We start from the raw sequence: 16122 nt of genomic DNA on the forward strand, positions 1-16122 counted from the left end.
GCCTGTGGTGCCAGCCCCAGAGAGTCCAGCTGCCTGTTTTCTTGGACCACAGGAGGAGGTAACATTCTCTGAGCAGTACACTGGGCTGGGAAGGAAGGCCCAGGAAGCACCCAGGTGAGGTGCCTGGGCAGGCAGGGTGAGGAACCCAGCCGTAGGGCCCAGGTGTGTGCCCCGTGGTGCATGCCACACCAGAGACTGCTTGAGATGCAGCTTGGATGCTGGGAACAGGAGGAGCAGGACTCAACTCCTCTGTCTCTCAGGTTCCCGGGCAGTATCTTGGCTCAAAGAATTCCTACTTCACAAAGTTAGAAAAAAGGATAAGAAAATACCTTCTGCTAGACACACTCAGTCCCATGAACAGGAGACACATGTTTAGTATCTGAGCTTTATACTGGAGGTGCCATCTTGGAATCCCTTCCCCCTCCCCATCTCCTTGGCGGCTCACTTCTCCCACACGTGGTCCAAAATCCTGCCATCTTTAGTTGAAACAACTCACTCCATCCCAAGCCCACCTTGTTGTGGTCCAGCCCATAAGCACTGTGGAGGGTGGTCTTGGGCAGTCAGTGGGAAGGGGTGCCAGGAAGTTGAACAGGGAAGGGAAGACAGAGGCCCTTCCTGTGACAGGGTAACATCCTGAGCAGCAGGGGACACCTGCCAGGTCTGCGAGACCAGGGGTAAGTGGCCCATGTGTGGGGCAAAGGCAGGACAGGCCAGTGTCAGGCTTAGATCTGTTAGAAGCTTAAAAATGCAACACAGCATGGGGCAGTAGCCAGGCTGCAGACAGGATGGTCCCACAAAGTTCTCCCCTGGGGCGTAGCCAGCTCTGGGGGAGCCTGAGGAAGAGTGTGGATGTATGGTCACACCAAGGGAATGCAGTGCCAAGTCTACAGGTGGGCTGCGGGGACGGTCACACACCCATGTGAAGGTGCTTAAGGTACAATTACAAATAGTGAAGATGATGAATTATTTTGTGTATTTTACCACAAGAACACAAACAGAAGTTTGGTTTTTTTGGTAAAGAACACAGAGGTGCAGACATGCTTCATGGAAGCCCCTGACGGTGCTCTAAGCAGAAGAAGAGAGCTTTATAAAACTTTAATAAAGGCTGTTTACCAAGACTAGCCACTGTCATATGCCAGGGGATGCCTTTCTGTGGCCCCCTGAGGCCTGCAGCTCCCAGAGGGCAGCCGCAGGGCTGAGTGGCCCTCTCACAGGTCCTATGTAACAACCTGGGCTCCATGCTGGTGGTCATCGGGACTGGGTCAAGTTTCATGTTTGTTGTTAGGGAAATCCTGAGAGCCAGAACGCTCTCCTGCACACGGAGGAAGAGCACAGGCTCTGCCTTCCGCACCTTTCCACGGCTCCTGGAAGGTGTCAGGGCCACCATGTGCTCATCCCACCTAAGCTTTCCAGAAGTTCCTCAGATGACCCCCAGCATCCTCTCTTCCAACACAGGAGAAAGCTCTTCCCTTCTGTGGAAGCAAGCTGGAGTCCTGGGGAAGGCATGGGAGCAGCCAGGCCGTGAGGCTCAGCTGCACGATCTGTAACTCCTGGTGCTCTGGAGTCTGCACTTGGTCACTCAGGGTCTGGCCGCCAAGACCACATGGCAAATCAGAGAGCAAAATCGAACTGCCAGGCCCAGGAAACGCCTTCTAAGAAGATGGACTGAGATAGGGAGCTAGTTCTGGCCTGCCTCTCACTGGCTGCAGCCCCAGGGTTCAACCCTTGGCCTCTTATGCCTTAGTTTCCTCACCTGCAGAATGGGCACCTGTGCTGGGGGCTTTGGGATGAACTGACCTGGATTCTGCCCTGAACTCCAGTGCTGTCCATTCGACTTGCCACGTTGACTGTGTTTCCCCAGATGTCGTACTGGGGCCTGCGGGCCCCAATCACTCCGGCCACCACAGGGCCGACGTTGATGCCTAGAAAATAGCCACAGTGTGGCTTGTTGTTAGCTGGAAAGTGAAACTCCCCCTGCCAGGGCCACCCGTGGGCTAGATGCTCTTCTTGGGGTCTTGTTTTCTGAGGATACCTCGCACCAGGCTTTTTCATCTGCACAGGGCTCCCCCGGAAGGGTGGCACCCTTGTGACACTGGCTGCTGTCCCAGGGGGCAGCACTGGTAGTTGAAAATGACTCCTAATCCTGAGAAAAAGTCCATTTTCTGGACCATCAGCCCCTGAACTAAGTCCTGCCACAGGAGATAGTAAGAAATCTGATGTTTTATCACTATGATCACAGTGTGTGTCCCCAAGTGTGTCCTCTTTTCCAGAAAAAACAGTGGATCCTGACCTGTTCTCAGGCTGCAACTCTGAAGCTATTTCAGGGCGTGAGTCTCAGAACTGAGAGGGACTCCTGAGTTTAGGGTGCTCTGAGGAAAGAAGATGGAGGACTCTTTTTGTATCTGAGTCCAACTGGCCTCTAGGTAGCTGCAGACCAGTGTCACAATGACCCCCAGGGATACCAGAGTTTAAATCACCTCTGTGTGACACTCAGCAATGTGCTCATCCACTCTGGGCCTGGGCTTCCTTTCCTGTAAACAGGGCACATAGCAAGCTTTGACACCTTGGCCTGTCCCCAGCAGGACACCTGGGGGTCCAGTATGCTATCAGCTCTGCTCTACAGCCCGCTGTGGCCACTTCCAGCAACTGAGGCTTTTGGGCCCAGACTAAGGCCACATCTTACCTCCCCTTTATATGCTTTGGACAAATTTTCTGAACTTATCCTAGTAAATTTTCCTGAAGTCCTGGATGTAGCATGGGAGAAGTGTGGAGACAAGGGCACAGCAGTGTGAGTGGGGGCAGGTGGGCTTGGAAACCCAAAGAGGAACCCCAAAGGGCCACTTTCTAGATGGCTATTAGGACTTGGGGAGCCCCTCTCCAACCCCAGATACCTACACCTCCAAGTAGGAGATGGGGTCAGCATCAGCCTGCTGGGTAGAGGGGTCACTGAGTGACCAGCTACTGAGCCACAGCAGCAGGCTCCAAAGTGGCTGGGCAGGGGATGGGGTTTCCCTAACCTGCTTCCAGACGGAGCAGGGCCCCACCCCCCACCGGACGTCATGCCTGAAACACAGCTTCCATTTCAGGACATCAGAACCCTGCTTGTTCTCAAGGGGATCTGTCACCTTCCACTACCCTTCACACTCAAACATGGCTCCAGCGTTTGGCTTTATGGCCACTAGAATTCTAAAACAACCCTAAACCTCTATATTAACTGTATCCTAGACCAGAGGGAATTTTTCTGGTAAACTGTTTACATGTCACATAAAAGTGAATTTAAGATTCAAAAAAAACCCCACAAACCATAGTTTTGTAAAAGCTAGAGAGAAACTTGGACTTCAAATGGATTTCCCTCCACAGGTGACTGAAAGAGCCCAGAGGGGAACAAAGGTCTGCCTGAGCCTGCACAGCTGGCCTCCCACTGCCAAGGCCCTTCTGGGCAGCCCACACGGCCTCAGCTCCGTGTTGCAAGGTCTGGCTGAGGGGAAATGAGCATTTTCTGACAGCTGAGTGTGGACTTGGAGGAGCATCTGAAAGTCTCTAATCAGGATATCTAATGTGTTTAATGGGCAATGAATCTTCAAAGTTCTAAGTCACTCTCTGAAGCGTCCCACTTCCACAAGCAGCTTTCAGGGGGGTGACTTTGCTCCTGCGTGCCCACATTCTACTGGCTGGCACCACCCTCCTTCCTGCATGACCAGGGCACCTGGCCAGCTGATCCTGCCCCTGGGAATGTGTAGAAAGGGCCTTCTACATTGATTGACAGGATAGGTTTAAAGCCATGTACCAACTCGGAGGACGAAGTCGTTGTAAGACTGGTAGTTGATTTCATCCAGGACGTCAAACATCTCAATGGCAAAGTCTGCCAGGGTGCTCAGGTGGGAGGAGATGGACTTCTTAGCCTAGGCACGGACAGACAAGGATCATTACATCAGGGTGACTAGTAGGAGGAGGGATCATTACATCAGGGTGACTAGTAGGAGGAGGGACCCCTCGGTTGTGGGCTTGGGGATTTGATTCCCACATCACAGTACAGCAGCCCTGCAGACTGCGGTCTCTTGGTGCCTGGCTGGGGCACATTTATCACCCCATTCTACAGGGAGAAGACTGAGGTGCTGCCCCTGGATCCTGGGGGGCAGAGACAGGACTCACCTGAGGCTGTCTGCAGTGGGTGGGGTGCAGGGGGGGAGAACCACAAACAGGAGACCAGGTGTCCAAAGTCCTGCTTGGACAATGTTGTCACTGCCCATTGCAAATGAGCAAAGCAAGGACAGCAACCCACGTCAGGGAATAGTGTCAGGGAACCCTTCCTTCCTTGAGATTGAGACTGTATCTTTCTGTATGTGTGTGGCAAGATCATTTCGTGACGGTGTGAGTTTCCTCATTTTTATTTTTTAAGCAAATTTTATCAGTCCTCAGCCAGGGAACTAATGCTTTTTTAAAATTAATGGATTAAATTTTGGAGACAATTTTCGGTTTACAGATCAGCTGAGCAGATAGTACAGAGAGTTCCCATGTACCCCCTCTTCCCGGACATGGAGTTTCGCTATGGTTCTTAGCTTACACTGGTGTGAGACATTGGTTTCGACTGATGAACCAATATTGATACATGATTACAGAAGCCCAAATCTTACATGAGGATGCATTCTTGGCATTGCACAAGCTTTAGGTTTTGACAAGTATGTAACACGTATCCACTTTGACAATACTACACCAAAGTTTCATGGCCCTAAAAATCTGTGCTCTGCCTGGTCATCCCTTTCCCCCAATTCCCAGCAACCACTGGTATTTATACTGCCTCTGTAGTCTTGCCCTTCAAAGAATTTCATATAATTGGAATCACATATTACGTGGCCTTCTCAGACGGTATTTAGGTTCCTCTGTGTCTTCTCACAACTTGATAGCTCATTTCCTTTTATCACTTAATAATATTCCATTTCATGGATACACCAGAATTTGTTTTTCCATTTACCTATAAAAGGGTTGGTGATTAGGAATAAAGCTGCTATTCATATTCATCTGAAAGCGTTTTCTGAGACAAAAGTTTTTACCCCATTGCAGTCAGCACCAAGGAGCAGGATGGCTGGATCATACCGCCACACTCCATGTAGCTTTGTAACAAAGTTAGATGATCTTCCACAGTGACCGTGTCATTTTGCATTCCCACCAGCCGTGAATGAGAGTTTCTGTTACTCCACACCCGCAAACCCAGCATTTTATCTTGAAAGTGTTCTGGACCTTAGCCATTCTACCTGGGATCCGATGGCACCTTGTTTTAATTTGCATCTCCCTCATGACATACGACCCTGAACGTATGTTTATTTCTCATCTGTATGTCTTCTTTGGTGAGCTGCCTGTTGAGACTGTTTTCCCACTTTTTTTCTTATGGATGGATCGGAAGGGCTCTTCGTGTAATTTAGATGAAAGTCCTTCATCAGATGGGTGGTTTGTAAAAAGACTGTCTCCTAGCCTGGGGCCTGGGTTTTCATTCCTTTAACAATATTTTTTCACAGAGTAGGCACTTTTAATTGTAACTGAGTGCAACTTATCACTTTTTATAGATCATGTTCTTGGTGTTACATTTAAAAAAAAAAAATCATTGCCAAAATCAAGGTCATCTAGATTTTTCTCCTTGGTTATCTTCTAAAAGTGTTAACCATTTTGCCTTACACATTTAGGATTATTATCTACCTTGATTATGTTTCTAGGAAGGGTGTACGGGCTGCGTCTGTATTCGTTTTCCTGCACGTGGATGTCCAGTTGTCCCAGCACTATTTTTTGAAGAGACTTCCTTTTCTCTGCTGTACTATCTTTGCCCCCATGTCAGACATCAGTTAACTATAGTTGTGTGAGTGTATTTCTGGGTTCTGGGTTCTGTATTCCGTTCCATTGACCTGTTTATTCTTTGGATAATGTCACCCTGCCTTGATTACAGTAGCTTCATAGTAACCTTTGGAATTGGATGATATCAGTCCTCTAACTTTGGTCTTATTTTTCAATAGTATGTAGGCAGTTCTGGGTCTTTTTTCTTTCCATCTGCACTAAGGATTAGTTTCTCAAAATCACAAACTATCCTGGTGGGGTTTTGATGTGACCTGTATTAGAACAACAGTTCATGTTAGGAACAACTGATATCTCAACAATATGGACTCTTCAAAAAAGTATTGATTCTTCCAATGCAGGACCTCTGAATCTCCCATTTCAGACCTGTGTTTTCTTTCAGGTAGTTTTCCTCATGTAGGTCTTATATGTGTTTTGTTAAATTAATATCTGGTATTTCATTTTTGAGGGCTAATGTAAATGGTATATTGTGTTTCGAATTTCACATTCTTTTTTTTTTCTCTCTTTTTTTTTTTTATTGTTGGGGATTCATTGAGGGTACAATAAGCCAGGTTACACTGATTGCAATTGTTAGGTAAAGTTCATTACTGGGAAGTGATTAACTTTTATATACTAAATTTGTGTCTTATAACCTTAGTGCAAGGAGTTGCTTTTTATTGTGTTATTGTTGTTGTTAGTGTTTCAGATTTTCTACATATTAGGTATGTCATCTGCAAACAGATTTCTTCTAAATCTATATGCCTTTTCTTGTCTTATTGCCTTAGCTAGGAATTCTAGTATGATGGGGAACAGAAGTGGAAACAGAAGATATTCTTGGCACGCTTCTGACCTTATGGAGAAAAGCATTAGCTTCTCACCATTAAGTATAATGGTAAATTATGGGTTTTCTGTAGGTGTTATTTATCAGACTGAGTTTCCTTCCATTCCTGGTTTACTAGGAGTTTTTACCAGGAATAGGTATTAGATTTAGTTAAATGATTTTTCTGCATCAATTGATACCATCATATAACTTTTCTTCTTTATCCTGTTAATATGTTGAATATCATGAATTCATTTGGGAATATTAAACCAAGCTTGCATATCTGGAATAATTCCATCTTGGTCTTCATGTATAATTTTATTCATTATTGAATTCAGTATGCTAATATTTGTTGAGGATGTATGCATTCATATCCATGAGAAATACTAGTCTGTAATTTTCTTTCCTTATAATATCTTCTTATTCTGTTTATTTGTGGAATGCTGGCCTCTGCTTCTATCTTCTGGAAGAGATTGTAGAGAACTGGTAAAATTCACCCCTTACATATTTGGTAGAATTCATCAGTGAATGAATATGGGCCTATGTTTTCTGTTTCGGAAGGTTATTAGATATTGATTCACTGTCTTTAATAGATATAGGTCTACTCAGAATGTTTATTTTATTTATTCCCAGTTCTGCTTTGGGAAAGGAGAGTGCAGGGCTGGAAGGAGGAGAAGACAGGAGGCCAGAGGGGAACGATTTACGGCTATGGCAGGAGAGAGAGGGTGGGGTGGAGAGGGTCGGCTGTCTGGTGGAGAGGAGAAGACAACAGGGGCAGGGGGAGAGCACTGTGGGGAAGGTTGTGGGGGAAGGGCACTATTGGGGGTGCCTGGGGCTGGAGGAAGCCATCTGACCAGCCTTCTGTGTCGACCTTCCCTAGTAGATGGTGTCTGGGCAAAGCCAGCCAATGACTAAGCAGCCTGAACCAGCCAGCCCCCTAATCCAACTCAGGGAAACAGACCCAGAGCAGGGACCTGCCCTCAGAATCAGAGAGTCTGGGGCAGGGCTGGGGCCCCATCCCGAGCAGGCAGCTGGTCCTGAGTGATACCCACCTTGGTCCCCGAGGTGGGCGCCAGCCCCACCGCGGCCATGTAGGTGCTCCCAATGGTTTTAATCTTCTCTAGGTCCTTGTAAAAGTCTTTGTCCATGAGCTTTGTTTAAAACACAAAACTGTTAAACATTATATAACATTTGGGAAAGTAACCACAGCTGTAAGCGTAGCTAACAAACACATTCTGGAAAGCAAAGGGTCTTTTTTTCTTTTGGGCACCAGACAAGTTTCTGGGACTATGCTGGAAAGAAGAGGTAAGGAGGGACAGCACAGGACACCGCCCTGTTCCCCACAGCTGAGCTCACAGTCAGTGCGACAACCAGGTCCCCAGTGCCAGGCACTGTTGGGGCTGGTGCAGTACCAGCTAGCTGTGGAAGGGCCTGGGGCCACGCACTGCCCATCCATCTACAGAGGATGCACTCAGCCCTCACCCCGTAGATGTCTGAGCCCCGATATTTACAAGGAAGGGGACAGGTGTCCAGCCCTGCCTGTGGCCCTGGCCCCCTCTATCCTGGGGTCAAGATCCCCTTTTCACAGTCACGGAAGATCTGGATCCCAAAGGAGACAGAATACCTGTGCTCCCAGGACTTGCCTCAACAGAGACATATTTTTGGACAGGCAGGATTTAATCAGATGAAGGGACCCTTGTCACCTTGAAAATAGGCTACACAGCAGGCCGGGGCAGGGCCAGGACAGCGAAGCGCAGGCCTCACCTTGTCGAAGTCAGCGATGATCTCATTGAGCAGCCGCAGGCACTCTACCCCCATGTTGTTGCCGTCCAGCTCGATGTAGAAGTCGTTGAAGTTGGGGATGGAGGCGAACATGACTCCCACCTGGGAGTAGGACTGGTAGTAGAGGTCCTGGGAGGGCAAAGGGCGGATCAGCCTGACAAGGGCTCGGGGAACGGCCATCGCTGTGCTCGGCTCGTGGCAGGCAGGCAGCGTGGGCCGGGTGCTCACCATGTTCCGGGGGTTGGACATGAGGAAGTGCTGGGCGACGTGGGCCGGCAGGAGGTTGAAGAGGATCCTCCTGTTGTCCAGCTTCACCCTCTCCATGTCCTCACGCTCCTCTTCTGCCTAGGGGTTGTGAGCCAGGGTCAGTCCTGCCCATCCACCTGGCCCTTCACCTGGGGGTCTTTCTAATCGTGCACTCTGGACCCCCCGGGTGTCAGGTCTACATCGTGCTCCTGTCCCTCCCCCCCCCCACGCAGCAGGACTAGACCCGTGTCACCAGGAGGATCCACACATGTCTGCACAAGTCACCGCCCATCTGCTGGAACATGCAAGGGATAGACAACAGCTTCACCCACTTTCCAGTGTCTGGCCTGTCCTCTCTACCTCTTGGGGACCAAATGCCACAATAGCTCTCTTTGAGGCATGTGCCCAGCACAGGCTGCACCAGTCTCCCAGACAGCCCCCAGTGTGACTCCATCCTAGAATGCCTGGAGCTGAGCAGGGTGGAGGCCTCTCTGAGGCTCCCTGTTTCCTCTGGAACCTCTTTGGTCTCCACTAGAAAATATGTGCCCTGAGTCTGATGAGGGCAGAGAGCCACGCTGGGCAGTGCCAACCCCCAGCTGTTCACTGCTGGCCATAGGAACCTGCCGAGAATGACTGAACTGATGGTGATGGTCATTCTGAGGGGCCACTGCTAGGGCACTAAAAGTGCCATCAGTGGTGATGAGAGCAGTATTTTAATGAAATCAATGTCATTGAATATGCTTTAATTAAAAATAATACCGAGGCTTAGCATGTTGTTATTAAAAGATCTGGTTCTAAGATCTGCTTATTTCAATAGCTGGACTCATGGGCTATTGGCGTAGCCATCATTCCTCATCATCACATTCCTCTTAATTCATCCCCAGATGCAAAGGCTTTTATTGAAATGTGACTGATAAATGTCCGTCTTCCCCATTTTAGTTATTTGTATGAACTAAGCAGAAGTTGCACTGTTACATTTTTTTAACAAAAAAGATGGAAATCTACCAACATCCTCAGTTTATAAGATTTTCCGATCAGGAAACTCTAAGTTGTTGAGGGTAACACTCATTATTTCCGTCAACAAAATCACATGGCAGAGACACATCCTATTTCCCTTTTCACAATGTCCTTTTCATAGCTCCTTTGAAAGGCATGTCCCTTCTCACCTGTGCTTCTGTTTCAGGAATTATTACCTGAAACACTATTTGGGGGGGTCACCATTGGGGCCACTTGTCATTTGGGAAAGAGAAGAAAACAACAAAGAGCATCACTTGACGACTCCCCCGTGCGCCGACACATGCCGCTATGTGACTCCCATGCACACGAAGTCCCTATGCACTCTTCAGTCTGCCTAGACAACAAGCCCGAGAAAGACCCAGAGTCAGCAACACAAGAGAAGAGCACTCCGGAGGGGCCTGTCCTCACTCTGTCTTAGAAGTGACGTCTCCACCTCCCTCCTGCAAGTGACATCCGGCCAAAGTCGAATCACCACTGCCAGGTGAGGCCACAGTGTCAGGCAGGTACATCTCTTCATTTTCAGATGCAGTCACTATGAATAGACTTTCTCCCAAGACCCCACTGAACTATCTGGCATCTTTCTGGGGTGCATAAAGCCCCCTCTAGGGGGACCCTGGCTCTATTAACACCTCCTTTGGGGGAAGCACAGGGAGGGAGAGGCACTTCCCAGGCACACGGAGCAGCTAAGATAAGCGTCTTCAGGCCCCAGTTTATAAGAACATCGAACTTCGGAGTTGGAGCACATGTGCCTCCTTTGATAACTGGTTTCCACTCACGGAACAGACCAGAGCATGAGGGTCAAAGATGGTGCCCATCTCCACATGGGGTGCTGCCCCCGGACTAATGAGGCTTAATAGGGTGGCCCCGGGCAGACCAGGCAGGTTGCGCATATCCAGAGCGGCCTGTCGTCAAGAGGGCTGACATTTGGGAGGTGCGGCCAGGAGGACCCCCTGGTCCTCAGCGGCCCTTCCGTGCTGTGGGACTGAGGAAGCTCCCATGTCCATCGGCCTCTGGGGGACTACAGGGTGGTGTCGCCTCAGTAAACTGCAGAGAACACGCAGTAATAAGAGGATGAATGACGCTGATGCCCCGGGATGTCTGTGACTGCGGAGGGCCTGGGTTAGGGAGAGAGTCCCCGGGGCCGAACTCTGGGAGTGTGCCTAGCTTTTCCCCTCACCTTCCCCGCTGTGCATTTGTACCCTTAATGCGCCCCCACCCTACACCAGCTGCCCACCCCCGCTGTTCCCCCGAGGAGTAAATGACCATCACACATTCCCGACCTTTGTCTGTGGCTCTTTCCCTCAAACATCAGCATTTTGGGAAGAGGTCCCCTTACCACCAAGGTAATTAGTGAATCCAGTCTGCAGCATCCCCTCCAGCAATTATCCACTTTCCTTGAACGGCTCGCAGAGAGGGGAAACTCATTACTATACAGGTCTGCCTCGTCCAATCTCAAACCCTTCAAGCTGCTGGAAAATGCATGTGGAATGAAAATCTCCTTCCCTGGATCTTTTGTCCAGAATCCTGACTCTGTCCTCAGTCTGCTCCAGAGACCAGCAGAGTTGGGACAGGGGGGCTGGAATCCCCTTACCCTTGGTCCTACCCTCAGCTCCTTGGGTTGCTCCTCTTCCCTATGACTATTTGTAGGCCCCTCTCTGGATGTCCAGGCTGAGCCCAGCAGGCTGAGTGGTGGCCAGGGCCCTCCCAGGCAAGGCACTGGCCAGAGTCAGGACTTTAGCCAAATGCATGGCTTCCAGCCAACTCAGACCCCCAAGGCGTCTCTCCGTGAAGTGGCGCTAAGCTGGCTGGCCCTGCCCTGTGCTCAAACAGAATTCCTTTCAGTTTTATCTTTTCTATGCTGTTCTTTCAGTCCTGCTGCTGTGATGAGCCTGGATCCTGAGCCTCAGAGCTGACTCTGGAGCCAGCTCCCAGCTCTGTGTCCTTCTGAAGTCATAGGACTGTGGCCACAAGAGGAAATGACCAATGAGGAAGGAAGGCAGTGAATGGAGGGAGGTTTCAGTTCCTTGCTAGAGACTCCAGCTTTGCACGGCCACCTGGGGGACTATTAAACATGAACACAGGCTGTTTCTCACTAAGCACTTCCCCAGCAGATGCACAGACTTCACTACCATCACAGTGTGGGGGCCACAGGGTGCAGGTGTCCCCCATTCAGCTGCTCAGTGTCCTCACCCCCTGCACCTAGCTCAGCACTTCCAACCCATCAAGTCCTGCAGTGCAACCACCGGCCATCCTGTGAAACCGCCCCTCTCATCCAAGCCCCAGCTGCCTGGTGCTCAAGGGATGCTCCATATTCCTCTTGGCACAGAGCAATAAAAATCCCCTACAGATGAAAATTCATTTCCGTTAAGGCTTAATTCTAAGAAATTGTTTTACGTTATTAAGCCAGAATAAGGTAAAGTCTTAATTTTAAATTTGAACAATTCAATGAATTAAAAATTTCATTCCTGATCTTTGTTAGAAAATAAGAGAAAGAAGCGTCACAGGGTGCAATTAAGATGTAGGGGTGCAGGTGTGAGCAGGTACCTGTTCTGCACTGTGCTGGCAGTCCACAGGGGTATGTGTTAAATATTTTCTAAATATTTATTTGAGACAAAGTCTCACTCTGTCATCCTGAGTAGAGTGCCATGGTGTCAGAGCTCACAGAAACCTCAAACTTCTGGGCTCAAGAGTTCCCTTTGGGGTGGTGCCTATGGCTCAGTGAGTAGGGCGCCAACCCCACATACCAAGGGTGGTGGGTACAAACCCGGCCCCAGCCAAACTGCAACAAAAAATAGCCGGGCGTGTGGCAGGTGCCTGTAGTCCCAGCTACTCGGGAGGCTGAGGCAAGAGAATTGCCTAAGCCCAGGAGTTGGAGGTTGCTGTGAGCTGTGACACCACAGCATTCTACCGAGTGTGACAAAGTGATACTCTGTCTCTAAACAAACAAACAAAAAAAGAGTTCCCTTTGCCTCAGCCTCTCAAGTTAGTTGGGTAAACAGGCACCCACCACGATGCCTGCTGGTTTTTCTATTGTTAGTGGAGAAGGTGCCTCACTCTTCCCCAGGCTGGTCTCGAACTTCTGAGCTCAAGTAATCCACCCACCTCTGCCTCCCAGAGTGCTAGGATTTACAGGTATGAGCCACCATGCCCAGCCTCTTTCCAAAATTTAAAAAGGCAGAACACTGCCCTGGTGTTCTGGAAGGAAGGAATTCCCCCAACTCATTTTTGGGGCACCATGGAGTCAATGAAGCCATGGTGAGGGGATTGGGCTTCACCAGCTGAAGGGCAAAACAGCTGGCATGTGCCAGGACTGTCCAAAACCTACCCTCCGGACAGATACACTGAGGCTGGCAGTGGGGAAGGCAGAGGGCAACTCTGCTTTTACAATGCAGATTCCACTCCTGAGGAGTTCTGCAGCAGACAGTCTCACCAACCCAGACTGCCTGGAAATGCTCCATTTCTTGGGATTAGTTGATTTAGAGTTGACAGCAGAGCTGGGCTCAGTGTTTCAGATAGTAAGCAAGGTGGGGGTGCTGTCTTAAAGGTAAAGGAAGCTCCTGCTGGAGGTGACGCTATGAGGCTGCAGGGGGCAACAGCCAATCCTGCCCGGGAGATCTGCTCTCAGGGATCCACAAGGCCTCCCCTCACTGCGCACAGGAGGAAAGCAAGGCAGGAAGGCGGCACCCAACTCCCATAACCGAGGCTCGTCCTCTCTGCCAGAAACTCCCTGCATGGGGTGAAGGCCCCATGAGATTCCTCCCGCCTAGATTTGAATTTTTATTTACACCAGTACACATTGAGGGGGTAGCATCTGCTGGGAATTAATCAAGCTGAGCTTTAGTGTCTGAAGTGTCAGAGGTAAAATGTCAGGCAGCTAAACCTAAAAATTATAAGAATGATCGTTTTCAGAAAAGCCAGCATTTCCTGCCAGACTGAAAGACCAGGGCCAATGCTGCCTCTTCCAGGAAGTCCTCTTTAGTTCCTTGGTTAGAATGAACTATTCTAGGGCTCTCATGGTATTTTATTTCCCATCCTCTTTACCCCTACAGGGGTTCTCAACCTTCCTAATGTCGCCACACTTTAATACAGTTCCTGTGGGTCGCGACCCACAGGTTGAGAACCGCTATTCTAGAATATTCTCTCTTCTCCTCCTCCTTTGACCAGCAGCATGCCATGGAAATGTCTGACTAACCTCCAAGAGGCAACAAAACCTAGAGAGAAGCCGAAGCCGTGGAGCCAAGGAGGAGGCCACCGTGGGGTTGCTCACCCACAGTGGAGGGACTATCCTACCCAGGTGAGGGTGTCAGGGCCTGGGGGAGGCTGAGATAAAACAAAAGGGACAGCAAACAAATAAATAAAACAACATAAAGGATCAAAAAGTTGCTTCTTTGAAAAGGTAAACACAATTGACAGGCCTCTTGCTAGATTTTCCAGGAATAGAAAAGAAAGGACCCAGGTAAGCTCAATTAGATATGAAAAGGGAAATATTACAACTGATACCTCTGAAGTTCAAAATATCATCCATGGACACTACAAAAATCTCTATGCATATACACTGGAAAACACTGAGGAAACGAACAAATGCCTGGAAAGACACAACCTCCCAAGACTCAGTCAGGAAGAAACAGAACTCTTGAACAGACCAACCATGAGGAGCGAGACTGAAGCAGTAATAAAAAAATCTTATAACTAAAAAAAAGCCCCAGACCAGATGGATTCACAACCAAATTCTCCTGAACCTACAAAGAAGAAATTATAACTACTACAGAAATTATTCCATATCATAGAAAAGGAAGGAATTCTCCCAAACTCATTCTATGAAGCCAGTATCACCTTGTTACCACAGATAAGAATAGAAGCTTCCCCCCAAAAGAAAGACAAATGGCCAATAAACATTTAAAAAATGCTCAACATTTCTAATAAGGGAAATGCAAATTAAAACCACAATTAGATATCACCTTACACCTGTTAGAATAGATTTTATTAAAAAGTTCAAAAACAAGTTATATACTATTGGTGGGATTCCAAACTAGTACAGCCTTTTTGGAAGAAGTATGGAGAATCCTTAAAGAGGAAAAAGTAGAACATTCCATTTGATCCCCACATCCCTTTACTAGGTATCTACACAGAAGAAAAGAAAGCAATTTATTGCAAGGACATTTGCACTCAAATGTTTATAGCACCTCAATTCACAGTCACGAAGATGTGGGAACAACCCAAGTGCCCATCAACCCATGAATGTATTAATAAACTGTGGTATAAACATAAATACACCGTGTAATACCATTCAGCCATAAAAAATATAGAGACTTTACATCTTTTGTATTTACCTGGATGGAGCCAAGAACATTCTCTTTAGTAAAGTATCTCAAGAATAGAAAAGCAAGCACCCTATATACGCAATACTCATTTGAAACTAGTAGATGAACAACTACAGGCTCATGTGACAGAAAAACACAGTGACATTCAAGTAGGGGTGAGGAGATAGGAGCTCAGTGAGTTCCCACCTAATGGGTACGATGTAGGGTATGTGGCACACCTCTTGGGTGAAGGGCTCAACTACAACTTGGACACTACCTACAACTGCAAACAATGACAATCTTACATACCCTTATATTAATGCAAGCAAAAAGAAAAGCTCAAACACAATCGATGCTGGTGTGAATGCAGAGAAAAAGGAACGTTTACACACTGTTGGTGGAGCTGCAAGTTAGTACAACTTCTATGAAAACCAGGAGGGAGAATTCTCAAAAAATTGAAAACAGACCTACCTTTTGATCTAGCAATCCCACTAATGCACATGTACCCAAAGGAACAGAAGTCATTTTATTAAAAAGACACCTGCACTAGAATGCTTATGGTAGCACAATTCACAATTGTAAAGAATCAACCCAAGGGTTGATTCTTCAACACATTCAAACTGTCATGTGTAAATACGCACACGACACACACACAGAGATGCCAAAAAATGTACACGTTTTAAGTAAACGTGTTAATATGGGAAAATACATAGTGATAACAAAAGATGGGTACAAGTCACACTGGGCACCTCTTGTAATTGCAGAAAACAAATGTGACTTGAGTATTTCAATATTTAATACAGTTTTTTCCTTTCTTAAAATGCGTATACATCTTTTGGAACCCTCTGGATTTGTGCACACACACACCACAGCTCACTACTTAGCCAGAAAAGGAAATGAATGGATGTCTTGCAACAATTTGGATGAAACTGGTGGCCATTATCCACAGTGAAGTATCTCAGGATTGGAAAAACAAACACCACATGTATGCTCTAATAATTTAGAACTAATCAATGGACACACATGGGCGCAGAAAAAAGTGAAAACCGTTGGAAATCAAGAAGGGGAAAGGGAGAGAGAGGGGAGGTAGAAACTTACCTAACAGGTACAATGAACCCCATTCAGGTACTGGGTACC

General features: G+C 47.9%; 1 protein-coding gene across 7 annotated transcripts in view; it reads right to left on the minus strand.

The window, feature by feature from the left end:
• The window catches only part of ADCY1 (adenylate cyclase 1), a 165165-nt gene that overhangs the window by 8784 nt on the left and 140259 nt on the right, over nt 1-16122 (minus strand). Inside the window, exons 15-19 of one of the 7 annotated variants that reach the window (XM_053609418.1) lie at nt 8651-8767; nt 8405-8551; nt 7693-7791; nt 3788-3902; nt 1798-1922 (exon numbers count right to left, since the gene is read on the minus strand). In XM_053609418.1, coding sequence (XP_053465393.1) covers nt 1798-1922; nt 3788-3902; nt 7693-7791; nt 8405-8551; nt 8651-8767 — 603 coding nt within the window. Of the gene's footprint in view, nt 1-1797; nt 1923-3787; nt 3903-6908; nt 7104-7134; nt 7615-7692; nt 7811-8404; nt 8552-8650; nt 8768-16122 lie in introns of those variants that run through there. The other 6 variants (XR_008383691.1, XM_053609419.1, XR_008383693.1 and 3 more) reach the window with 6 other exon arrangements.

The sequence above is a fragment of the Nycticebus coucang genome, chromosome 11 (genome assembly GCF_027406575.1).
Source record: "Nycticebus coucang isolate mNycCou1 chromosome 11, mNycCou1.pri, whole genome shotgun sequence".
NCBI classification, from domain to species: domain Eukaryota; kingdom Metazoa; phylum Chordata; class Mammalia; order Primates; family Lorisidae; genus Nycticebus; species Nycticebus coucang.